Source organism: Ctenopharyngodon idella, chromosome 16 (genome assembly GCF_019924925.1).
Source record: "Ctenopharyngodon idella isolate HZGC_01 chromosome 16, HZGC01, whole genome shotgun sequence".
Taxonomy (NCBI): Eukaryota; Metazoa; Chordata; class Actinopteri; order Cypriniformes; family Xenocyprididae; genus Ctenopharyngodon; species Ctenopharyngodon idella.
Genome location: NC_067235.1, coordinates 30,325,688 through 30,352,122, shown reverse-complemented (window position 1 = coordinate 30,352,122; position 26,435 = coordinate 30,325,688). Strand labels below are relative to the sequence as shown.

The following is a 26,435-nucleotide window of genomic DNA, read 5'->3' as shown; positions in this document are numbered from 1 at the left end:
CAAGCTTCTTCCTGGGGTGGGGACATCACTAACCATAAAATTAAAAAATAAACCCTGCCCCCGAGAACACACAACAAAGGGGGTGAGGCCATGTTGAGCTGCTTTAGAGAAGAGGAAGAGTTGTTGTGGTAGAGTGTTGTTGCCATCCTGTCGTTTTACGCCGGACTGCTTCACAAACGAGGGTCAATTCAACGCTGGATTTGCAACATGACGGCACATGCTAGTCGATGAGTTGAATCAACTCCACAGCAACTACAACTATCCACTAACCGTTCATTTTAAAAATTGTAACTTCTTCCCGAGTCTCTCCATCAGTGTCGACTCCGGTTTGAACAATGTAAGGCTGAACACCGTTACTGACAATCCTCATTTTGGCTGCGTGAGATTCTCCAGCTTTATTGTTGTTGAGCAACCGAAGCGTGAGCTGTTAAAGCTCTGCCCTCTTCTGGAAAGGGGGCCGGGAGCAGCAGCTCATTTGCATTTAAAGGGACACACACAAAAACTGTGTTTTTGCTCACACCCAAATAGGGGCAAATTTGACAAGCTATAATAAATGATCTGTGGGGTATTTTGAGCCGAAACTTCACAGACACATTCTGGGGACACCAGAGACCTATATTACATCTTGTAAAAGTGACATTATAGGTCCCCTTTAATATTATTCCAGGCATAATAAAAAAAAAAAAAAAAGTGTTTTAAAGAAGGAAAAACAACAACATGTAGCAAAAAAAATAGATTTATTTAATATTTCTGACACTCAACACTATGGAAGCTTGTTTTAGCCACAGAATACATTGTTTTTTAAAAAGGTAATTGCGACTTTTTATCTCACAATTCAATTTTTTTTCCCCCTTGCAATTGCAAGTTTATATCTCACAATTCAGACTTTATAACTTGCAGGGGGGGGGCAATTCTTTTTTCCTCGCAATTGTGAGCTTATATCTCACAATTCTGACATTTTTTTTTACAGAACTGCAAGTTATTAACTCACAATTGCAAGTTAGAATTGTGAGATATAAACTCGCAATTACATGGAAAAAAGTCAGAATTATGAGATTTAAAAAACAAAAACAAAATCGCAATTACCTTATTTATGTTTTTATTCTGTGGCAGAAGCAAGTTTCCATAAAACAGCCTGATCACTGACTGCAAAAAAATCCTGAGACATAAACAAAAAAAGGAAAATAAAAAAGAAAATGCAGTTCAAATGTATTAATTCCTGTTTATGCAATAATACTTATTTTGGGTTTAATAACCACTTAATTTGATACAACAATCAACTTGAGTATGCAAATAAATAAAGCCATAGATATTATTGTATAGAGGCCAAGATCTTGTACACAAATCCACACGTCAAAGTAAATCCTACGACGCTGCCACTTGTGTTAGTGGTTCCTCAAGGTACTGCACTAAAGCCTCGGCCTGTGAATATAAAAAGCACAGTTATTTATGATTGTTCATGAAAAAACACTTATGGTGTATATTAATTCTCAATTACTAAGGCACATCTCACCTTGGCTTTAAGCATCCCAAAGCCAACGGTCTCCTTGGCATACATGCAAAGCAACAAGTTAGCAACACGCGTAATGGCCACCCTTCCCTCCTGTAAAGACAGAGAAATTGCACCACATAATAAATAAAAACTATTGTAGTAATTCATCATGTTAGTATTATTTCTGGTATGGTTTAATTTCCAGAAACAGATTATAGCCCAAGTGTTTTGCATGGCATATAGCAGTTGCTGTGCTGAATTTGCATATCTTAAAGATTGGCATTCACAATCATTTACTATAACCCAACTGTACAATTTTATTCCTACCATACAATCCATCAGTATGAATTTCAGTTTGTCCTCATTAAAGGCCTGGTGTCCGTTTTTGTCGTAAGCTGCCCATATGTTGCTGGCAATGGCTGCAGTGACTCTTGCATCGGTGTCTCCATATCCAGAATATGCCAACAGGGAGCCTTCATTGTTCAATAACCTAAAATAAAATAAAACACCACAAAAACACTTCATATAATATGACTTTGACTTGTAAAGTGGCCAAAAATTATATGAACACCAAAATGACATCTGCAACCAAAATGTTTGCTCAGTGACTTTTTAACTAACTGTTGTTTGGGTGTTTTTTAGTGGATGTATGTCAGTCACTTCTCTTTGAGTTCACACAGCTAAACAAAAAATGTATTTTTTTTTTGTGACATGATTTGCTTGAAAAGTGTATGTGTGCTATATATAATGTTTTAAATAAATGGTATTTGATTTGATATTTATCAAATCACAAGTATCCAATCACGTTTGGATCTACTACACGAATATGACATTTATTAATGATTTAACACGCAAAACAACATTACCCAACAAAACCCAAGGCAACAAAATACCTTAAGTGGACGTGTTTCATGTCAGTTTCAATTATTGTTTCATGTCAGTTTATCTGCCAGCTAAAGCTACTGATATGAACAAAGGTTAAATTTCATATACTTACAGCGTGCTTTGTACTCCGCTGGTGTTTGCTTGACTGAGTACTTGTGTTAATGCTTTAGGACGCAACATAATTCAAATGAAAAGAGCAAATATACTAATAAAGGTTTAAAATGTACGCGAGATTATAGCAACAACTTCCAGCAGCACAAGAACATCAGCTGACTTCTTACTTCCGCGCTGATGATTCATGGGAAATGTAGTGTCATGGTAGTGCCTACGAACTACAAAACCGTGGCCTAGAGTTAACTTGAGGAAAACAGAACTAAACACGGATTATTAATTTACTTGTTTTAAGGGCATTATTAAAATAAAGGAAACCACAAAACCAGTGTTTTTTTGTTTGTTTTTTTGCTAGCTAAAAAAAAAATAAAAGGTTATTGTAAGGGAATTTCTAGTAATTTTTGGGCGCAAAAAAACTAATACTTTAAAGCTTTTCGTAGACCGTTTTCTTATATTTTGGCGATACATAAATGTGTTATAAAATCTCAATTAATGTCATATTTTTGGCGGTCTGACATGGATTCTACCGTATAAACTGCTCGAGCTGTATCGTGTTGGGTCCTAACTAAGCAAACGCGCTTTCTTTTCTATAGCATGTTATTAGCGTTTATCTATTTTCTTAACGATGTTATACTTGCTCGTAAATACAATATATACTTTTGAGACCTCACAACCTTTTGTCTTGACTTCCTTTGTGGGGTGAGGGCTTCAGGGAACAGCTGCAACAAGTAAACCCCTCAGTTAAAATTGTAAGGGTATTAGCACAAAACGATTTCTTAACTTCAAAAGATTTGTTGCTACTAGCTCGACCCAACATGTACATTCTTAAATGTAAAGGTTCCTCATTGGCATCTATTGAGAACCTTTAACATCCGTTGAGCATTTCAAATGCACTAAAGGTTATTTATTGTGAGTGAAAAAAAAAAAAAAGTTAGATTATTAAAACCTTCTTCACTCTAAGAAAAAAAAATGTCTGCTCTTTGGGGAACCCAAAATGGTTAGAACCTTTATTTTTATGAGTGCATGGTTTTGAGACTTTGACCAATGAACTTTCATAATTTTTAAATTATCTTTTAAAAATCATTATTATAGTAACTGCACCCACAAAGAAAAAAATTACAGCTGATCATAACATCTGAATCTGAATTCACCATAATGTTTCCAGTCCTGGAAATCACAATTTTAAAATTCCAGGTTTTCAAAGGCCAACTTCTCATCATATTGTTGGCCAAAGTACATTACCAAGATATGTTATTTAAGGTATCTAGCCAAAGCATTCTTGATGCTTAAAGCTTTGTGATAGCAGACATAAATGCATGTACAATGTATCAAGACGAACAAATGACTTTTGTGTGACCTCCAATAGTTTGACAATAACTGCAACCCTCAGGTGAATTAAAATCATTGTCATTATAAGAGAATATGATCATGCAATACTTCTTAAACCATTATAAAAGCATTGCAAAGAGTGACTCACATTGGATTCAAGACAAAATCAGATGTTGGCTTAAAGGAAATACAAACCTCAATTAATGCAGGTTTCTGTATTGTAATTCAAGTAGAATAAAGAGTGGATTATGGATGTGCAGCAAAAAAAGTTGAACATTTTAATTCACATCAAAACTCTGTTAGTAGATGGCTGTTGGTTAGCACTGAGAGAAGCTAGCATCACTATCATGCTGTAACCAGTTTGTTTTGCCAGAGCAACTTGAGGATGATGTATCCAGTATACAATACAAGTGTGTTCCAGGCACTAGAATACTCCTATGTCAAAGCATAAAGATATGGTCAAAACAAATGGTGTCTGCGTTCGCCACGGCTTAAGCTGAGAAATATTTTATTGATGCTTTGTTACAGCCTTACCCATATGACAAGCCTTTACGGTCAATTGAGGTACACTCCTCACAAAAGGCAAACGACTAAGAGATGACTGAACATCTTTTCAAAATCTCATCTCCAAATTCATTCCTTTCTAAAATAGCTGAAGTGTAAGCGATCAGAGTCAAGGTGTTATAGTGCTCCAACATGTTCATGTCTATTAGATTTCGATTAACACATCAAATGTCAAGGAACGCTCAAATCAACGTCAACTGAGGAAGGTGGAAAGGGAGTAAAGGGTAAGCTCTACATTTCTGCAATAAATACTGGTTTGATCAGGCATGAATTAGGAAAAATAGAGAAATTAAGGAAACCAAGCATTCTCACAGAAGACAAGAATCTCTCTGGCCTCGGAATTCAAGCGGATGGATTTTATTCCCCTAACCACCGAGTAGCGCCTCAGGTGAGAATGATCTAATTGTAAGGAATGGTAACTTAGACTTGGTTCAGCAAATGTAAGCTCTGTCCCATCTTACTAGTGATGAGGGATTAGTGTGACGTCATTCCACAGCGATTCTGGTTTGGTTTTTTTTTTTGTTCAAGGAAACAAATTTGAAACCTCTTTGCTTTTGATTCAGAGATCAACTGATCGAAGCAACAACAAAAAAAGGAAAAAAAAAAAAAAAAAACAAGATTGGAGTAATTGGAATTCTGTCTATGTAGGACTTGTCAGATTTTATGTGATGAAGGACTATGTTTGCTTCTTGTCTCCCTTCGCACGCTCTCAGCTGATGGAATTAAGAAGGCTGGGAGCCGAGCAGTCTTTCGATGGCGGCATTGATGTCGCCCCCGGTGGCGATGAGGGCCTGCAGGTTGGCTTCCCTGTTGATGAAGCCCATGGCACTCAGCTGTTCCAGCTGTTGCTGGAAACGCACTTCTGGAGTCTGAGTCTGCAAAGCAAAATAAAGTAAGTACAACAAATTTACACACTATACTGTTAAGAACTGTAAATAACAGCAGCAACAAAGAAACACGAGTACCGATGCACTCCCTCCAGCAAACATCTGTAACATCTGTTGCATGAGCTGCTGCTGGGCGGGATTAGTTCCAGCAGCAGGGGTGGGGGTGGGGCCCTGGCCTGAGGGGGGAGGATTCTCAGGAGTCACATTCACACCTGTGGGCAGTGGGGCACCAGGAATCCCAGCAGGAATCCCAGCAGGCATCCCTGCAGGCATCCCACCAGGCACCAGACTAGAAAGAGGCAGCAAATTTAATTGGGAAAGAGCAGATATTGACACACTGTTTGTTTGTTGAATCTAACAACTAATTGTTTCCATAAATGGAATAACACAAACTTGTTTAAAGGGTTAGTTCACCCAACAATGAAAATTATCCCATGATTTACTCACCCTCAAGCAATCCTAGGTGTATATGACTATCTTCTTTCAGACGAACACAGTTGGAGATATATTTAAAAATTTCCTGGCTCCTCCAAGCTTTATAATGGTTGTGAACAAGAGGCCACATTTTGAAGCCAATATAAATTCACCCACCCATAATAAAAGTAATCCATACAGCTCCAGTGGGTTAAAGGCCTTCTGAAGTTAAGCGATGGGTAGTTGCAAGAAAAATATACATATTTAAAAAAACTTTATTAACTATAATATCTAGCTTTCGGCAGACAGCCGTATGCATCGATTTGCGGTGGAAGAGTGAACTCTGACCCGACGCATGACGAACGTGGAAGCTCATAGGATAGAGCAAAACAAAACACCAGTCACGAATTAGAAGTCTAAAATGAGAATATTTAAAGAGAAATGTCAGAGAATTTTGATATAAGAGAAGAGGAGCTTGAGTTTGTTGCCCAGCCCTATTTGTTTGAACTGCAAGTGGTGTCTAAGCTTACAATTCTCCTACATCCTGTCATACATCATGTCAGAGGAATACTCATTTAGCGCAAGTTGACTTGCACAGTATGCGTACGGTTGTCCGCCGGAAGCTAGCTATTTGAATTTATACAGTTTTAAATATGGATATTTTTCTTATAGTTGGATTAAAGTATGGATTACTTTTATTATGGATGATTTTTTTTTTTTTTTTTGGCTTCACAACCATTATAAAGCTTGGAAGAGCCAGGATATCTTTAAATATCTCTGATTGTGTTCGTCTTAAAGAAGATAGACATATACACCTAGGATGGCTTGAGGGTGAGTAAATCATGGGATAATTTTCATTGTTGGGTGAACTATCCCTTTAATAGGCAAACGGGTACTGTAATCTAGAGGAAGCTGGATTTACTTGGCAACAAAGCCAAGAGGGAAATAACTAGTAGAAAGAGGATGTGTTCTCTAGAGGTTCTCACTCTGTAGAGAATGAAGTCATGCTAAGTAATATAATACTCTCAAAAATATATTACTGGGAATATAAAATCATATATATATATATAGAGTACTGAAAAAAAACTGCACCTGGGCATGAGACCAGGGGCTTCGGTTTGAAGGGTTTGCAGTCCTTCCTGGATCTGCATAAGGGCTCGCATGGCTCGAGGATTTGTCATGACAGAAAGGGCTTCCGGGTTCTGCATCTGCAAGTGAGTCCAAAAACAACTCAGCACGATAGTACATGAAACCCAAATCCAGTCACATATCTCAAAGAGAATCTACAACAATTCCAACGGGACACACCTGCTGTAGAAATACAGGTAGCTGCTGTCTCATTTGCTCCTGCAGCTGTGGATTTCCGGCAAAGAGGGGGTTGTTCATCAATACCTGAAAAATGCATTTGCATTAGTATGAGATCATCATAGCAAATCAAAACTTTTGTGAACTACCAAGTGATGGTCTTGCTACCTGTGAGGCAACATCAGGATTTTGGGCCAGGGACTGCATCATGGTGCGCATATAAGGAGCAGAAAGCATGTTCTGCATAAGCTGAGGATTCTCAGAGATCTGTTGCATTAGGCTTTGCATGCCAGGACTGTTGAACATGCCTAACAGTGAACCACACACACACACAAAAAGTTTAACATGAAATCAATTCATTTGAGATCCTTTGTAATACTACATGGAGATGTAAATTTCACCCTTTTATGCAGTATTTGACCAGAATAAATATTTAATTTATTATTGACAAAATAATCTGTGCACTTAAATTATATGCTTGCAAATTCTCCACAACATAACCTCAAACCAATCCATGCACCTTGCTTTACAATTAAAAAGACAAATGTTTACATAAAATGCTATTACCGTTTCCAAGGTTAGAGGAGGCAATCCCCAAAGGGTTGGACACACTGGGTGTGGTCGAGCTTGTGGTGGAGCTGGTGGTGGTAGCCGTCCCAGAGGTGGTGGTGGCGGCGGTGCTGTCAGGGGGACCCCAGGGATTTGGCAGGGGCTCTCGATTTTCTGTCCTGGAGGGCTGTGTTCCGGAGTTTTCAGCATTTCCACCCAATGCAGAGAAGGGGTTATTTCCAAACTATTCAAAAGAAGATGATGCAATATAACATTTACTGTTGTCATTTCAAATTAGAGTTAAGACTTAACGCAATATGTTTACTTCAGCATTGCAATTCAACAATATTTTAGGTGTCAACCAGATTTTTTTTTTTTTAAGTTTTAAATAAATAAATAAGTCTGACCTGCTCACGTGCAGCGCTAAACATGGGCTCTTGAATGTCTGTGTACATCCTCCGAAGAGCATTGTAACCCCCGGGAATACTCTCTAAGTTGCTAAGCGCCCGGTCCTGGTTACGCATCATCTCTTGCATCATGGCTGGGTTCCGTGCCAACTCCATTGTCTTAAAGAAAAAAAAAAAAAAGAAGTGTGTTGTAAAATCAAATCAAGCCAAATTACATGTCAGTTTCAATGCTGTAGTACATGACTAATAACATACCTGTCTCATGAGCTCTGGGTTGTTAAGCATGTGTGAAATCTCTGGGTTGCGCTCCATTAGTTGCTGCATCTGTGGATTGGCCACTATCATCTGCCTCATCAGGTCAGGGTTGGACATCATGCTCTGCACAAGCGGGTTCTCCATGATCTGAGACAGCATCTCGGGATTAGACATGAGCTGTCGCTGCATCTGTTGCTGAAGCTCCATGAAGTTGGCAGATCCCATACCGAGGTTGGCCAGGCCCCCCAGATCACCAAACCCAGCTGACACCAAACACAAGGAGAGCCAGAGTATAACAAAAGCAAGATAAAAGCATAGAATTCTCTTACAATGAACTGTATTAGGATTCACAATATTTGTCTTTCAAACTATTATATGTATGAAAGGAACTAAATTTAGGGATGGAATGGGGAGCAATCTGTCAATAAACTGAACAAATATTCTTCTTGTGTACATTGCAACACAAAATTGTGGAACCACACAATTTTGTGTTGCAATGATTACATGACCTAGAATTTTAAGTATGTACATACTAAACAAATATTCTCTCAAATATAAAATTACAGTTATACTTTCCTGTAGGTTTCAACAAGTGGTATTTTGTACTATTTATTTACTATTACAGTACTAATAAATATTTATTTATTTTTATATTTTCAAGTCATTTCAATTTAAGATTTTAAATTAAAGTCAATGTTTTTGGAATTGTGTTGTGCTTTTTCTATTTTTTAATTTTTTTTTTTTAATTATATTTACTCCATTGTTTTTTGTTTTGTTTTTTTTATATTTTTATTTAGCTTCAATTTATATTCCAGTTTTAGTAATTTTAGTACTTCAACTTAATTTTTCATTCAGCTGCCAAGGAAAGGTATCACTTCAATTTTCATTTAAGTTTTTCCCACATATTTATATTTATTTCAGCATTATTTCAATTAACAAAAACAAATTTTAATAGGTTAACAATAACAACAATAGTCACAACACAAAACACTTCAACAATATTGTGGAATTATATTAAAAGCAGACAATAACAAACTTAAAAACATAATTCACCTAGTATATTGGCTGGCTGTGACGGGGTTGGGGATGTCCCAATGCCCTGGGGTGTGCCCAGGTTGCCGGCCGGACTGGGGTTAGGGGTTCCGTCACTGTTGCCCTGTGATGGTCCAGGGCCAGAAGAGGCAGAGGTCTGCGAACTACCATTACCTGAAGTCCTACAAACACAAAACACCCTAAAAGTGAGCCATTCAAACTGCATAGGCATTATCTTTCAACACAATATGGCTTTGCATATGGAAATGCCGATCCTGTTTTGACCCTAAAAGCAGGTCCTCTTACTTTTGTGCGGTTTTGATGACCAGGTGAACCGTGAGTCCGTCTTTGATGCCATGCTGACCGAGCGTGTCTCCATCCTTCAGGATCTTACCGGCAAAAATCAGAACCAACTGGTCTTGCTTCGCCTTAAATCTTTTGGAGATTTCTTCTTTAAACTGTTAAGAGGTCAAAACATGCGGGTTATGATTTTATAAATTAAATCAGAACAATACAACATCACTTTTGAGGAACATTACGGTCCCTTTTATTAAGCCTAAGCTCGTAAACATCAGCATAAAACAGCTATTAGTCAAATAAACTGACTCAAACATTGTATCATAGCACAACTTTTAAATGAAAAGTCATTTAACATGTTATTTAGTTTACCCATAAAATTTTGAAGTCAAAAATACTAGCAAAACATAAAGAGCGCGACCAATGATGACAGACTAGAACCTTCTACATGAACAGGCCGTTTCTTTAAAGGCAACCGCGAGTTAGAAAACCCAACTTTACATACGTTATATAAAACAAAATACAATGAATAAATTGCTCAGAATAGCCCCATTTAAGTAATATCAAAAGTGAAAGTCATTCTAAATATCCACTGCGTAGATTTTCGGCTCTGGCTGTTCGTCGTCAATCGTTAGCTCGCCGGCTAAAGCTGTTAGCCGCTGGTGTAACAAACGCCCGGGTGACACAAACAACACGAAATCGCGAAAAGATCACCTGTGCGACAGATGAGTCTTCGGCGATGGCTATTTCTTCTTTATCCTTCGGTGTTTTGACGGTGACCTTAATGATAGTCGCGCTAGCGGCGGCATTTTCTTCAGTGTTCGTCTCCACGGCCGGATCCGTGCCGCTATTCTCCGCCATCTTTACTCTTCTTTTACTTCATTACATCATCGCACCAACAAGCAGCGGGGAAAAGTGCTGCAAACGCCGTCTGTTCCACAGCGGCCTCTGGTGGTGTGGCGTGTCGACTTCACTTGCTGCACTCACTGTATGACTCAAAGTTCGCGGTTATTGGCACCTTTGTGCAGCATACACATGTAGAAGATGCTGAAGAAGACCACAAAAACAAACCAATTTAATGAATGTGCGACAGCCAGGCCACCACACAATAATAGTAAGTGGATCTTGTGTGTTAGGGTCAGTTTGACACACACTGTACTTTCAAACTGCTCGAAATACTGGTTAAACTATTTATTTCATCTTGAAATTGTGTGAATATTTATCATTTAGGGTCATGAATGAACGTGCATGCAAAGTTCCGATGCATAGATGTGTTTTGGAAGGGCTGTACATTTGGACATGTTTTGCTATACTTGTGAGGACAAAATGTCCCCACAAGGATAGTAAAACTTGAGATTCCCTAATTTGTGAGGACTTTTTGCTGGTCCTCATAAGGAAAATTGATTAATAAACATAATAAAATGTGTTTTTTTGAAAAATGTAAAAATGCAGAAAGTTTTCTGTGATGGGTAGGGTTAGGGGATAGAATATACAGTTTGTACTGTATGAAAACCATTACGTCTGTGGAGGTCCTCACAAGTATAGCAAAACAAACGTGTGTATGACAAGCTACAATAGAGGTATTGTGTTTTTAAATAAATCTTTAGTGTTTTTTATAGTGTCTATTTTTGCATAAAAACCAGTGTGGCACAACACAATTGGTTGAACCCAGTTTTTGAACACAACAGGAGGGTTCAAACATGAACAAAGGCTGATCTGCATGGGGAATACTTGTTGTTTTGGTGCTGATTTTAATCAGTCCTACTACATGAAGCACAAAATAATACACACTTTAAGAATACCTTATGTGAATAGAGCAATAATTTCTTATACAGGAAGCATTCGACTCCAAAATACATGACAGTAGCTTCTTAACATGTTCATAGCAAAATAATTTGCAGTGTATATTTTGACCACTTAAAACGTTACATGTAGACCTATATGAGCCCAGTCTCACTCTGTTACCGTAATACCAAAAAACAACACATAGATGGCGCAATTTACATGTATACAGACTGTATACAGTAATCAGTCATTTACAGTACATTTCAAATTCACCCTGAAACCTTTTAAAATACATCTTTTATTCATGTGATTTTCAACATTGTGATGTGAAGGTAAGTTACATTTGTTATTATTAACAACGTTGCTTACATCTCCAATAACTAAACAGTAATTCAAGTCATGAAAAACATTCCTGTTATACTTGTTTATATTTGAGGATGTCACTGCCGGAAAAGAAACTCCCCTTTCAAAAAAAAAAAAAAAAATCCCACAGTCGTGCCATCTTCACTCATCTGGACTGAGACGCACATAAACGTACAAGGTGAGATTGAGTTAACACAATGTTTCTTAAGATAATTAACAATATAATGAACTTAAAAACAAAACAAAAATAAAAAAGACAAGAATGTTAAAGATAATCAACAAATTGTGGTGCATCACCTCAATGTCCTTATAGAAAACAAAGCCAGGTGGATTTTTGCACAACTGTTTTCTCCTACAAAGACTTTTATGTAGGCGACAAAACTTCTGTCAGCAATGCTATTTTGATAATCAAACGTATTCATACTAATGTGTAGAATATTTAATATACATACTATCATAACAGTAAAAAAATGATTTGAGAGTCTATATAAAGTGTTAAATTTTTCTTTTTTTTTTCTCCTGATATAATGAACATATGTATTTAAAAAGCTGAATTTCCTGCAATGGTAATCAGTTGCTGTTCTTATTGTTTCATGCAGTAAACAAACAGAAGGTTTGGCCATTGTTACTTACTGGAATGCTGAATCACCATCACTTTTGTCTGTTCAGCGCAGCAGCATGTCTCTGACAGTGTCTCAGGGTGAGGGTTTGACAGTCATCACCATCACCTCAAACCCAAAGAGCAAATGGCCCGTACTGTGTCAGATTCTGGGTTTTCTGTGTAACAGTCCAGGGTGTTTTGCACCTCAGCATATGAAAGGGAATCTGAAGGACGTCCACATAGCACTTGGAGTGAGTCACACACATACATTAATTGCTAAATACCTTTTTGATATTTTCATTTCACATTTCACAATGTTGCAGTTTGGTTGCAGTTGGATTATGTCAGTACAATAGATTAAAAACTTTTTTTTTTAAAACCTGTTGTAAAAAATGAGATGGGAGGGGGAAAAAATATTTCAAAACTTTTATGTTTCCCAGAGAAACTTTGCATTCGCTCATAAAACTTTTGTAATGGAAATAATATGAGGTGGGAGGAAAACAAAGATTTTCAACTAAATAGTTTTGCGAGAGAATGCAAAGTTCTCATATTTTTCCAATAACTATGTCCCCTTAGGGGCTCTGTATGAAAACAGTATGTGCAGATTTTGGATTAGTAAAAAGTATTAGTACCAAGCTGCAACTTTTAGAAAAGTTACAATTTAGTTTGCAAATTTATTTAGCTTATGCAACCAAATTAAATTCATTCAAACAATACAAATCATTTTGGAAACGTTGTGAAAATATTTATTTATAACATTAAAAAGTGTGTTATATAAAATGTTATAGTAATTCATCTGTCCACACTGAAACAAAAATGTGATTGGTTGACTTAAAATGTCATTGTGCCAACTTGGAATATTCTTAATTCTTAACTACAGTATCTCACAGAAGTGAGTACACCCCTCACATTTTTGTAAATATCTTATTATATCTTTTCATGTGACAACACTGAAGAAATAACACTTTGCTACAATGTAAAGTAGTGAGTGTACAGCTTGTATAACAGTGTAAATTTGCTGTCCCCTCAAAATAACGTCAACACACAGCCATTAATGTCTAAACCGCTGGCCACAAAAGTGACTACACCCCTAAGTGAAAATGTCCAAATTGGGCCCAAAGTGTCAATATTTTGTGTGGCCACCATTATTTTCCAGCACTGTCCTTAACCCTCTTGAGCATGGAGTTCACCAGAGCTTCACAGGTTGCCACTGGAGTCCTCTTCCACTCCTCCATGACGACATCACGGAGCTGGTGGATGTTAGAGACCTTGTGCTCCTCCACCTTCCATTTGAGGATGCCCCACAGATGCTCAATAGGGTACCCTCAGCTTCTTTAGCAAGGCAATGGTAGTGGTGTGTTTGGGGTCCTTATGTTGGAATACTGCCCTGCGGCCCAGTCTCCGAAGGGAGGGGATCATGCTCTACTTCAGCATGTCACAGTACATGTTGGCATTCATGGTTCCCTCAATGAACTGTAGCTCCCCAGTGCCGGCAGCACTCATGCAGCCCCAGACCATGACACTCCCACCACCATGCTTGACTGTAGGCAAGACACACTTGTCTTTGTACTCCTCACCTGGTTGCCGCCACACACGCTTGACACCATCTGAACCAAATAAGTTTATCTTGGTCTCATCAGACCACAGGACATGGTTCCAGTAATCCATGTCCTTAGTCTGCTTGTCTTCAGAAAACTGTTTAAGGGCTTTCTTGTGCATCATCTTTAGAAGAGGCTTCCTTCTGGGACGACAGCCATGCAGACCAATTTGATGCAGTGTGCGGCGTATGGTCTGAGCACTGACAGGCTGACCCCCCACCCCTTCAACCTCTGCAGCAATGCTGGCAGCACTCATACGTCTATTTCCCAAACACAACCTCTGGATATGACGCTGAGCACGTGCACTCAACTTCTTTGCTCGACCATGGTGAGGCCTGTTCTGATGTTTTTGTTTGTTTGCTTTTACCTTTTATAGTTCCTTGTAGCTGGAATTGTGTGTATTCTTGGAACCAAGTTTACCAGTTCTTGTCTGGTAAGTGTCTATCAAAAGCATTTGTGTTTTTGACAATTCCAGTTTTGCATATATATTTTGTTTGTGTTTTACAGCTGATAATCGGGATGAACACCTTCCCCTAAAGATATTAAAAGAAATGAGGTCTGTTTGTACTACAAAAATCTCAATAAGGTAATGATTATCTTTCTTTTCTTTGCATGTCTGTGGTTTTGCAGGTGGTGAAGGATCCAGAACTTCACAAGCCTCTCCTGGAAGACGACACTGCCGCTCCTGCGTGACAAGATTAAAAGACAAAATAATTAAAGTCATTCTTTTTGCTTGTAATGGAATGGCATTTTCTCTCAATATTGTAGTGAAATGATTTAAAGCAGATCTCCATCCGCTACATTGTTAAATTACATGTTTAATTACACTTATTGTTTCTTTTTACAAAAGTGGTGTTACCATTGATCTCTCTATATATAGATTAGTGGGTGTTAACTTTTATTACCTTTTTCAGTTTTGTTGCGATCTTTGGGGCTGCTTTTTTAAGAAATAAATGACTATAGCACTTTTGCATCAACCCTTTTCATGTTTGTTTTCATTTTTACAGCTTCCCTACAAAGTCTTCCTTTGTACAAAAAAATTTAAAAACAACAACCAAAATATTTTATTTATTCAGCAGACGCTTTCATCTAAAGCAGTGGTTCGCAAACCTTTCAGGCCAAGTAAAACCTTCATTCTAATCAAAGCAACCAAGTACCACCTAGTTACTTATAAGTATAAACTTGTGAGAACCTTAGTAGCAAGTGCACTCACACCATCTCGCAACCTTCCAATGCCCAGGGTAAGTGACCCAGAGTCCTTCTGTCGAGAAGAGAACACTGTGGAGACCACATCCTACTCAAAAGGAGTAATAGGAAGTACTACATAGAGAAGAAGTCCCTGTGATGGGTTCCACCTGATAAGGGAGAGACTACCGGCTTACACTAAACCACAAAAAACCCAATCAAACATTCACAAATTTGCCAAAAAAGTAGAAGACCTACATATTAGAAAACTTTTACTGTAGTTTACACTTATCACAATTCAACCAACCTGAATGCCAACTTACTTAAGAAGTTCCGACATGCAAAGTGATTGAACAGAAATTAAGACTTTGTTTGTCACTGATCATGCTATTTTCTTAAAACAATACAAGCGTTGATATGTAGGTTCATTAAAAAAAAATTGCACTGCAATACGGAACACCACTACTTTAAAGTTAATGTAAGATCTTTTTTATGCTGTACAGTGGCTTAATATTTGTTATTCAGTTACAATATTTTGTAACTGAAGACATAATAAACAGTGATTATTATGTCTTCAGTTACATCCAAACTATAGACTTGGGTTCCTTAAATTTCAAGAGTAACAAAAGGGAAACATGAGATCCACCTTAAAAAGATCAGGATCAGTACTACTATAGCCTGGATACAATATCCTAGAGACCCTTTTGGCTCAGGAGTGTGGTAAGATTTGGGTCTCATTTTGATCATGTTTATGTTTCTAAATCAGTTCATGTTATACAGTGTCTTTTCAAAAAGTAAATTATATGTGACATTTCATTTAATTTATTCATAAATTCATAATAAAGCACAGATATATTTCTTTGTTTGCTGTTAGTTCCTAGTAATTGTATTTTGGTAATTTTAGTAATAGTGTGCATTCTTCACACTGAGTTTCCCAGTACTTGTCTGGTAAGTTTTACAGCTGGTCATCATAATGATTTTGAACTTATTCAGTGCTGTACTGCTATCACAGCTGTTGTGCTGTATTCAATGGACCTGGCAAAGGAAAGTAGGACAGCAACTTGATACTGCAACTCCTACAATTATTATTCACTGTATGATTTCTTTTTGCTTATAATGGAATGCCATTTTGCCTCTCATTTTAATAGTGAAATTATGTCAACATCTACAATACCAAATCATCAAGCTACTTCTTTATTCTTACCTTTAAAACAAAAAAGTACTTTTAGAAAAAAGGGAACTTTTAGGCTTCTTTTTGAAATAAATGTCTTATCTTGCACCAGCTTTCATTATTATTATTATTTTTCTTTACCATACCATCTTCTTTAGACAGCAGTGTTGTTTTAGTATTATTTATAGTTTTTATTAATATTTTAAATAAAATTTTATTTGTAGTTTTCTTTTTCATTTTAAGTAATTGTTATGTGCTTTTGTAAATAATAATAATAATACTATTTATATTTAATTGATTTTCTATTTTGCATTTTAAGGGACATGGAACTTCCATCTGTCTTCAACGTGTATAAGAAGAGTTTTGCATGATTTCACCACCAGGTGGCTTGTATCACATACAAGTCAGCTGCTGTAGAAAATGTGAGCCAACAGAGCCTATAGACAAATGCTTAATAAATACTGTATCTAATGGCATTGCCAAGGGAAAATGGTCCAACAGGCTACCCAGCATTTGGGTTAAAAAATAACCCATAATTTTTAAGAGTGCATATTTGGAGATTAATAAATCTACAGGTGCTGGTCATATAATTATAATATCATCAAAAAAGTTGATTTATTTAACTAATTCCATTCAAAAAGTGAAACTTGTATATTATATTCATTCATTACACACAGACTGATATATTTCAAATGTTTATTTCTTTTAATTTTGATGATTATAACTGACAACTAAAGAAAATCCCAAATTCAGTATCTCAGAAACTTAGAATATTGTGAAAAGGTTCAATATTGAAGACACCTGGTGCCACACTCTAATCAGCTAATTAACTCAAAACACCTGCAAAGGCCTTTAAATGGTCTCTCAGTCTAGTTCTGTAGGCTACACAATCATGGGGAAGACTGCTGACTTGACAGTTGTCCAAAAGACGACCATTGACACCTTGCACAAGGAGGGCAAGACACAAAAGGTCATTGCAAAAGAGGCTGGCTGTTCACAGAGCTCTGTGTCCAAGCACATTAATAGAGAGGCGAAGGGAAGGAAAAGATGTGGTAGAAAAAAGTGTACAAGCAATAGGGATAACCGCACCCTGGAGAGGATTGTGAAACAAAACCCATTCAAAAATGTGGGGGAGATTCACAAAGAGTGGACTGCAGCTGGAGTCAGTGCTTCAAGAACCACTACGCACAGACGTATGCAAGACATGGGTTTCAGCTGTCGCATTCCTTGTGTCAAGCCACTCTTGAACAACAGACAGCGTCAGAAGCGTCTCGCCTGGGCTAAAGACAAAAAGGACTGGACTGCTGCTGGGTGGTCCAAAGTTATGTTCTCTGATGAAAGTAAATTTTGCATTTCCTTTGGAAATCAGGGTCCCAGAGTCTGGAGGAAGAGAGGAGAGGCACACAATCCACATTGCTTGAGGTCCAGTGTAAAGTTTCCACAGTCAGTGATGGTTTGGGGTGCCATGTCATCTGCTGGTGTTGGTCCACTGTGTTTTCTGAGGTCCAAGTTCAATGCAGCCGTATACCAGGAAGTTTTAGAGCACTTCATGCTTCCTGCTGCTGACCAACTTTATGGAGATGCAGATTACATTTTCCAACAGGACTTGGCACCTGCACACAGTGCCAAAGCTACCAGTACCTGGTTTAAGGACCATGGTATCCCTGTTCTTAATTGGCCAGCAAACTCGCCTGACCTTAACCCCATAGAAAATCTATGGGGTATTGTGAAGAGGAAGATGCGATATGCCAGACCCAACAATGCAGAAGAGCTGAAGGCCACTATCAGAGCAACCTGGGCTCTTATAACACCTGAGCAGTGCCACAGACTGACTAATTTTCTGAGATACTGAATTTGGGATTTTCCTTAGTTGTCAGTTATAATCATCAAAATTAAAAGAAATAAACATTTGAAATATATCCATCTGTGTGTAATGAATGAATATAATATACAAGTTTCACTTTTTGAATGGAATTAGTGAAATAAATCAACTTTTTGATGATATTCTAATTATATGACCAGCACCTGTAAAAGACTATTGATGTTATGGATTCCTGCAGCCATAAATCACAGCAAAAATCTGGCAGTAGTTCTTACCTCTTTTTTATCATAACAGAATGGCCCTATGTTATGTATTCCTGATTTTGTGTGCCTTGTGTTTTTTTTTTTTTTTAAATTTATTTGGACTTTAAATTGCTTTTTGCCCGGTTCTTTTTCCCAAGTCCAGTAGTCCCAAGTCCGGTGGTCCCAGCAGCTCCAAGTTCAGTGGTCCCAAGTCCAGTGGTCCCAGCACCTCTAAGTCTGGTGGTCCTAATGCCCCTAAGTCAGGTGGATCCAAGTCTACTAGTCCCAGCACCTCCAAGTTCGGTGGTCCCAAGTTTGGTGGTCTCAAGTCCGTTGGTCCCAGCACCTCCAAGTTCAGTGGTCCCAAGTCCAGTGGTCTTAAGTCCGGTGGTCCCAGTGCCCCTAAGTCGGGTGGTCCCAAGTCCAGTAGTTCCAGTACCTCCAAGTCCGGTGGTCTCAAGTCCGTTGGTCCCAAGCCTGGTGGTCCCAGTGCCCCTAAATCGGGTAGTCCTAAGCCCAGTAGTCCCAGTACCTCCAAGTCTGGTGGTCTCAAGTCGGTTAGTTCCAACGCCTCCAAGTCCAGTGGTCCCAAGTCTGGTCGTCTCAAGTCCAGTGGTCCAAAGTCTGGTGGTCCCAGCACCTCCAAGTCCGGTGGTCCCAGCACCTCCAAGTCCGGAGGTCCCAGTGCCCCTAAGTCGGGTGGTCCCATGTCCAGTAGTCCCAGCGCCTCCATGTCCAGTGGTCCCAAGTCCGGAGGTCCCAGCACCTCCAAGTTTGGTGGTCCCAGTGCCCCTAAGTCGGGTGGTTCCAAGTCCGTTGGTCCCAGTGCTCCCAAGTCCGTTGGTCCCAGTGCTCCCAAGTCCAGTGATCCCAGTGCTCCTAAGTCAGGTGGTCCTAAATCCAGTAGTTCCAGCGCCTCCAAGTCCAGTGGTCCCAGTGCCCCTACGTCCAGTGGTCCCAAGTCCAGTAGTCCCAGCGCCTCCAAGTCCGGTGGCCCAGTGCCCCTTAGTCGGGTGGTCCCAGTGCCCCTAAGTTTGGTGGTCCCAAGTCTGTTGGTCCCAGTGCCCTTAAGTCCAGTAGTCCAGAGTCCAGTAGTCCCAGCGCCTCAAAGTCCGGAGGTCCCAAATCCGGTGGTGCCTCCAGTCTGGTAGTCCCAAGTGTTCTTTCTTTCTTTAGTGGTATCAGAACAAGAAACAGTTCTGTACCCAATCGATTAAAAGTAGTTTTCGGATGTCAATCAGGATTTGTGAGGTATTCACCTACTTTTTTATTCTCCAGTAATTAAGGTTTTCACAGATATATTGTAGCCAACAAAATATTACCAACACAGAACAAATAATTTTGGTTGTCAATTATGTATCACATTCCAGCTGAACCTAAGTTTGGTGAAACTTAGAAATACAGAAAAAAAATATGATTTTCTTTGCATATTTTCCACTTCAATGTACAGTATTTATGACTGTTTCAGTCGAAACCTTTAAATTCCATGTTCTGTTTACAAACCCGATTCCAAAAAAGTTGGGACACTGTACAAATTGTGAATAAAAAAGGAATGCAATAATTTACAAATCTCATAAACTTTATTCACAATAGAATATAGATAGCATATCAAATGTTGAAAGTGAGACATTTTGAAATGTCATGCCAAATATTGGCTCATTTTGGATTTCATGAGAGCTACACATTCCAAAAAAGTTGGGACAGGTAGCAATAAGAGGCCGGAAAAGTTAAATGTACATATAAGGAACAGCTGGAGGACCAATTTGCAACTTATTAGGTCAATTGGCAACATGATTGGGTATAAAAAGAGCCTCACAGAGTGGCAGTGTCTCTCAGAAGTCAAGATGGGCTGAGGATCACCAATTCCCCCAATGCTGTGGCGAAAAATAGTGGAGCAATATCAGAAAGGAGTTTCTCAGAGAAAGATTGCAAAGAGTTTGAAGTTATCATCATCTACAGTGCATAATATCATCCAAAGATTCAGAGAATCTGGAACAATCTCTGTGCGTAAGGGTCAAGGCCGGAAAACCATACTGGATGCCCGTGATCTTCGGGCCCTTAGACGGCACTGCATCACATACAGGAATGCTACTGTAATGGAAATCACAACAGGGGCTCAGGAATACTTCCAGAAAACATTGTCGGTGAACACAATCCACCGTGCCATTCGCTGTTGCTGGCTAAAACTCTATAGGTCAAAAAAGAAGCCATATCTAAACACGATCCAGAAGCGCAGGCGTTTTCTCTGGGCCAAGGCTCATTTAAAATGGACTGTGGCAAAGTGGAAAACTGTTCTGTGGTCAGACGAATCAAAATTTGAAGTTCTTTTTGGAAAATTGGGACGCCATGTCATCCGGACTAAAGAGGACAAGGACAACCCAAGTTGTTATCAGCGCTCAGTTCAGAAGCCTGCATCTCTGATGGTATGGGGTTGCATGAGTGCGTGTGGCATGGGCAGCTTACACATCTGGAAAGGCACCATCAATGCTGAAAGATATATCCTAGTTCTAGAACAACATATGCTCCCATCCAGACGTCGTCTCTTTTAGGGAAGACCTTGCATTTTCCCACATGACAATGCCAGACCACATACTGCATCAATTACAACATCATGGCTGCGTAGAAGACGGATCCGGGTACTGAAATGGCCAGCCTGCAGTCCAGATCTTTCACCCATAGAAAACATTTGGTGCATCATAAAGAGGAAGATGCAACAAAGAAGACCTAAGACAGTTGAGCAACTAGAAGCCTAGACAAGAATGGGACAACATTCCTATTCCTAAACTTGAGCAACTTGTCTCCTCAGTCCCCAGACGTTTGCAGACTGTTATAAAAAGAAGAGGGGATGCCACACAGTGGTAAACATGGCCTTGTCCCAACTTTTTTGAGATGTGTTGATGCCATGAAATTTAAAATCAACTTATTTTTTTCTTTAAAATGATACATTTTCTCAGTTTAAACATTTGATATGTCATCTATGTTGTATTCTGAATAAAATATTGAAATTTGCAACTTCCACATCATTGCATTCCTTTTTTATTCACAATTTGTACAGTGTCCCAACTTTTTTGGAATTGGGTTTGTAAATAAACTACAGCATAACACTTGTAAAGCAATACAAGTGTTATGCTATAGTTTATTTAAACAGAACATGGAATTTAAAAGTTCTCTGCCAACCACAGTCACTGGGGAAAATTTTAGAATAACCTCAGTAATAACTCTAAAAATGTCTGCCATTACCAATAGGGAAGGAACCACTTGCTCTGTAATTCAGTAAGTCACTACTTTTTACTGATTCAAAGTGGTTGAAAGATAGATGTACATGCTCACACACACACACACACACACACCCTATAAGCTGATATATAAGTTCACACAGGAAATAACCTCAATGTGGGTTGAGGTTGTCCTCAATGTTCTCCAGATGTGGGTTGATGGGTGAGACAAGGACTCAAACACAGAGAGCAATGGGTCTTTATTGGGCTCAAAATTACAACAAAAAGACAATAAAAACTTCACATAAGACTAGACAAGAGCACATGGTGCAGGAACAGACATCTAGACCATGTGCTCATGATGAACATGACAAGACAAAAGCATATGGCCAGTGAAACAAGATCAACATCCCTGTGCTCAAGCAAAACTCAACACATGAGCACATGAACTGTCCCGGAACCCAACACTGAACCAGACAGGAGTGCAAGGATTCAGACAACATGCCCCAAACACACGACACTATAAAAAAGGTTTTATGTTTCATGCTAAAGCAGCACAAATCTTTAATTTTTAAATTGTCATTTGCCTCAATTTTATTACATCACATGAAATGTAATCTGTAAAATTTTAAGTTAGCTTAATCCATTTGTGTTGGGACTACATGAATCATTTTTGTTGCATTGACTGAAACTGGGCAGTGGATTTATAGTTCCCAGATGCTTTGCATAGGGCTTGATCAGAAGAGTAAATGTTGAAATGAAATGCTATTTTGAGTGTTTTTAGTAAAGCAAAAGACTTGCCAGTATTAATTGTTCCATTATGTTAGACGTTTTTGTGGTTAGCATTGTGCTGAAGAGTGTTTGTGGTTATAGGTGAGTGGCTACTTCCTGCACGTCACAAGTGCAAACTATGATGAAACTTTTTCTCACTGAGTAATAACTGTGAAAATGTCAGTGATACGTAATTTCTTACTTGTTCAATAAAGTCAGTGTAAAGCAATATTAAAATGTGTTCTGGGTTTGTCACACCGCAGAAAAATTTGTCATTAACCACCTAGCCAAATTTGAATGTTTAAAAAAATGCAGAGTAAATTAAATGAGTTATCAAAATCTTGAAAAAAAATAAGCAGTATTCTCAGCTCTCAAACGCTGGGGACGTGTCCGCTGTCGGCACTGAAACCACACCCACTCGCGTGAAAGATGCTCTCTCTCTCAACTTACTTGTCTAATCTAATGAGTCAAACATACTGATGCGTATAAAAAAAGAATCATGTTAGAGGGTTGCAAAATTTAGCAGAGTTACTGTGTACTACCTACTAATTATAACATAAGCACACAAGGCAATTTATACTCAATGGTGGGCACGTACTGCCAACTGTGGAACCAGATGTCGGCACCGCAAGACGGGAGGATGAAGGCCGGGACGGGAGATAGTCGGTCCTGCCCCATATCATCGGTTGTCAATAACAGCGGATTATCAGTGAATCCCAGTTCTCTCTGATGAAAGTTTGTAAAACTATCCGGTGTAAAATTATCACTGCAGAGGCGGGTGTTTGTGGTGACTGTCAGCTCTCCATCAACATGGCGCTTCACAAAACTAATCCACCTCTCCTTCATATCATCATTTTAAGGAAATTTAAATAAGGAGACCGAGCTGTTTTGTATATTATCGCAACCAGGTAATATGCATTTGCGTGACGAAGGCATAGCTAGCTAGCAAACTGTAGGCTGTAGTAACTAACGCTAATGAGAGTAACTCGCAATTGAGCGGGCGAGCCACTGATGCTAATACCTGTAGTTATTACAGTGTTAGGGGCGGGGCCATGCTCGGTGGCTCCAGTGCGTCATTGAGCCACCGTTTTAGCCCCACCCAAAAAATACTGAACACAGAATTGGTGAAAAACTGTTTAACGGTCTAACTCCACAATTCAGTACTACATAGTTCACAGTCTTTGTAATTTGTATCAGCGATACATTTGTAACATTTATAATGTGTTTAGAAACAATTCTCAGAATTGACTTTACACTGACTAAGTTTCCATGCTAGAAAATTTTATGCACTGCATAAATGAGTTTATACTAAATACATAAATATATGACAGTTCATATCTGCTGGTCTGTGTTTTTTTTTTTTGTGGTTTTGCAGGTGGTGGAGGATCCAGAACTTCACAAGCCACTCCTGGAAGACACCACTGCCGGTGCTGCATGACAAGCATGACAAGAAAAATACACAAAATAATCAAAGTTGTTCTTTTTACTTTTGTCCCAGCACCTCCAAGTCCGGTGGTCTCAAGTCCGGTGGTCCCTGCACCTCCAAGTCCTGTGGTCTCAAGTCTCGTAGTTCCAGCATGTCCAAGTCTAGTGGTCTCAAGTCCAGTGGTCCCAGCAACTCCAGGTCTGATGGTCCCAGCACCTCCAAGTCCAGTGGTCTCAAGTCTGGTAGTTCCAGCACCTCCAAGTCCAGTGGTCTCAAGTCCAGTGGTCCCAGCACCTCCAAGTCCAGTGGTCTCAAGTCCGGTAGTTCCAGCACCTCCAAGTCCAGTGGTCTCAAGTCCAGTGGTCCCAGCACCTCCAAGTCCAATGGTCTCAAGTCTGGTAGTTCCAGCACCTCCAAGTCCAGTGGTCCCAGCACCTCCAAGTCCAGTGGTCTCAAGTCCAGTGGTCCCAGCACCTCCAAGTCTAGTGGTCTCAAGTTCCGGTGGTCCCAGCACCTTCAAGTCCAGTGGTCTCAAGTTCGGTGGTCCCAGCATCTCCAAGTCCAGTGGTCTCCAGTCTGGTGGTCCCAGCATCTCCACGTCCAGTGGTTTCAAGTCCAGTGGTCCCAGCACTTCCAAGTCCGATGGTCCCAGCACCTCCAAGTCCAGTGGTCTCAAGTCCGGTGGTTCCAGCACCTTCAAGTCCAGTGGTCTCCAGTCTGGTGGTCCCAGCATCTCCACGTCCAGTGGTCTCAAGTCCAGTGGTCCCAGCACTTCCAAGTCTGATGGTCCTAGCACCTCCAAGTCCAGTGGTCTCAAGTCCGGTGGTTCCAGCACCTTCAAGTCCAGTGGTCTCAGCACCTTCAAGTCCAGTGGTCTCAAGTCCGGTGGTCTCAGCATCTCCGAGTCCAGTGATCTCCAGTCTGGTAGTCCCAGCATCTCCATGTCCAGTGGTCTCAAGTCCAGTGGTCCCAGCACCTCCAAGTCTAGTGGTCTCAAGTACGGTGGTTCCAAGTCCCAAGTTTTCTTTCTTTCTTTAGTGGTATCAGAACTAGAAACAGTTCTGTATTCAATCAATTAAAAGTAGATTCTGGATGTCCATCAGGATCTGTGACGTATTCAATTACTATTTTTATTCTCCAGTAATTAATGTTTTTTACAGATATATTGCAGTCAACAAAACATTACCAATACACAGAACAAATCATTTTGGTTGTCAATTATGTAATCACATTCCAGCTGAAACCACAGTTTGATGCAACTTAGAAATTTTCTTTGCATATTGTCCACTTGAATGTACAGTATTTATGACCATACCAGCTGAAACCTTTAAATTCCTTGTTCTGTTTAAAGAAACTATATCATAACACTTGTATTGCTTTATTTTCTGCCAACCACAGTCACTGAGGAAATTTGTGTAATAACCTCTGTAATAATTTCTGCCTTTAACCATAGGGAAGGAACCACTTGCTTTTAGTAAAGCAAAAGAGTTTTTGTTATGTTGAGTTTTTTTGTGGTTAGCATTGTTCTGAAGAATGTTTGTGGTTATAAGTGAGCGGCTACTTCCTGCACTTCACAAGTGCAAACTATGATGAATCCTTTTCTTACTGAGTAATAACTGTGATAATGTCAGTGATACGTAATTTCTTACTTGTTCATTAAGTTTCCATGCTAGAAAATTTACATTTTGTATATCTACACATGATCATTAGTAATAAAAGGTCTGATTTTTTTTCCACAAACTGTTTTTATTAGTAGGTCAGTATGTAATTGAATTAGTTTGTTACAATGAACCGGTTCGTTTACATAATCTTGCATGTCTTTTACATGTCTATATACTCACCAGCCACTTTAGGTACACCTGTTCAACTGCTTGTTAACACAAATATCTATCAGCCAATCATATGACTGCAACACAATGCATTTAGGCATGTAGACATGGTCAAGATGATCTGCTGAAGTTTAAACGCGAGTAAATGTGATTTAAGTGACTTTAAATGTTGCATGGTTGTTGTCGGGCTGGTCTGAGTATTTTAGAAACTGCTGATCTGCTGGGACTTTCACACACAACCAACTCTAGGGTTTACAGAGAATGATCAGAAAAAGAGAAAATCTCCAGTGAGCGGCAGTTCTGTGAGCGAAAATGCCTTGTTGATGCCAGAGGTTAGAGGAGAATGTCCAGACTGGTTCCAGCTGATAGAAAGGCAACAGTAACTCAAATAAGCACTTGTTACAACTGAGGTCTGCAGAAGAGCATCTCTGAACACACAACACGTCAAACCTTGAAGCAGATGAGCTACAGCAGCAGAAGACACACTGCTCCTGTCAGCTAAGAACAGGAAACTGAAGCTACAATTCACACAGGCTCACAAAAATTGGACAATGGAAGATTTCTACTGCAACATTCAGATGGTAGGGCCAGAATTTGCCAAAAACAACATAAAAGCATCTTGTATCAACGGTTCAGACTGCTGGCGGTGTAATGGTGTGGGGCTTTTTTTTCTTCCCACACTTTGAGCCCCTTACTACCAAGTGAGCATCATTTAAAAGCCACAGCCGACCTGATTATTGTTCTGACCATGTCCTTCCTTTGAGGAACCACAGATCTTCTGATGGTTACTTTCAGCAGAGTAGAGCGCCATGTCACAAAGCTCAAATGTGAAGGAAAAAAAAAAGAAAAAAATGTTTATTACCACTGCATCATTGCAAACAGGAAGTGGATTGAGGCAGG

The 26,435-nt window shown here is 39.2% G+C and overlaps 3 protein-coding genes across 3 annotated transcripts; 1 reads left to right on the top strand and 2 right to left on the bottom strand.

The window, feature by feature from the left end:
* Window positions 1-720: 720 nt before the first annotated feature.
* On the bottom strand, window positions 721-2,700 carry lamtor2 (late endosomal/lysosomal adaptor, MAPK and MTOR activator 2). Its single transcript, XM_051864816.1, has 4 exons — window positions 2,490-2,700; window positions 1,820-1,982; window positions 1,514-1,603; window positions 721-1,422 (listed from the first exon to the last, which is right to left on the bottom strand). The coding sequence occupies exons 1-4, from the start codon at window positions 2,555-2,557 to the stop codon at window positions 1,366-1,368; spliced, it is 378 nt and encodes a 125-aa protein (XP_051720776.1). The 5' UTR covers window positions 2,558-2,700; the 3' UTR covers window positions 721-1,365.
* Window positions 2,701-4,072: 1,372 nt separating this feature from the next.
* Window positions 4,073-10,434, bottom strand: ubqln4 (ubiquilin 4). The gene is made up of 11 exons (XM_051864811.1): window positions 10,242-10,434; window positions 9,537-9,688; window positions 9,252-9,412; window positions 8,199-8,461; window positions 7,944-8,102; window positions 7,555-7,780; window positions 7,156-7,295; window positions 6,991-7,074; window positions 6,775-6,890; window positions 5,347-5,557; window positions 4,073-5,256 (listed from the first exon to the last, which is right to left on the bottom strand). Exons 1-11 carry the CDS (start codon window positions 10,386-10,388, stop codon window positions 5,104-5,106), a joined length of 1,812 nt encoding a protein of 603 aa, XP_051720771.1. The 5' UTR covers window positions 10,389-10,434; the 3' UTR covers window positions 4,073-5,103.
* Window positions 10,435-10,455: 21 nt separating this feature from the next.
* Window positions 10,456-14,851, top strand: tmem176l.4 (transmembrane protein 176l.4). The gene is made up of 4 exons (XM_051864817.1): window positions 10,456-10,641; window positions 12,345-12,527; window positions 14,251-14,307; window positions 14,505-14,851. The coding sequence occupies exons 1-4, from the start codon at window positions 10,606-10,608 to the stop codon at window positions 14,565-14,567; spliced, it is 339 nt and encodes a 112-aa protein (XP_051720777.1). The 5' UTR covers window positions 10,456-10,605; the 3' UTR covers window positions 14,568-14,851.
* Window positions 14,852-26,435: the final 11,584 nt, after the last annotated feature.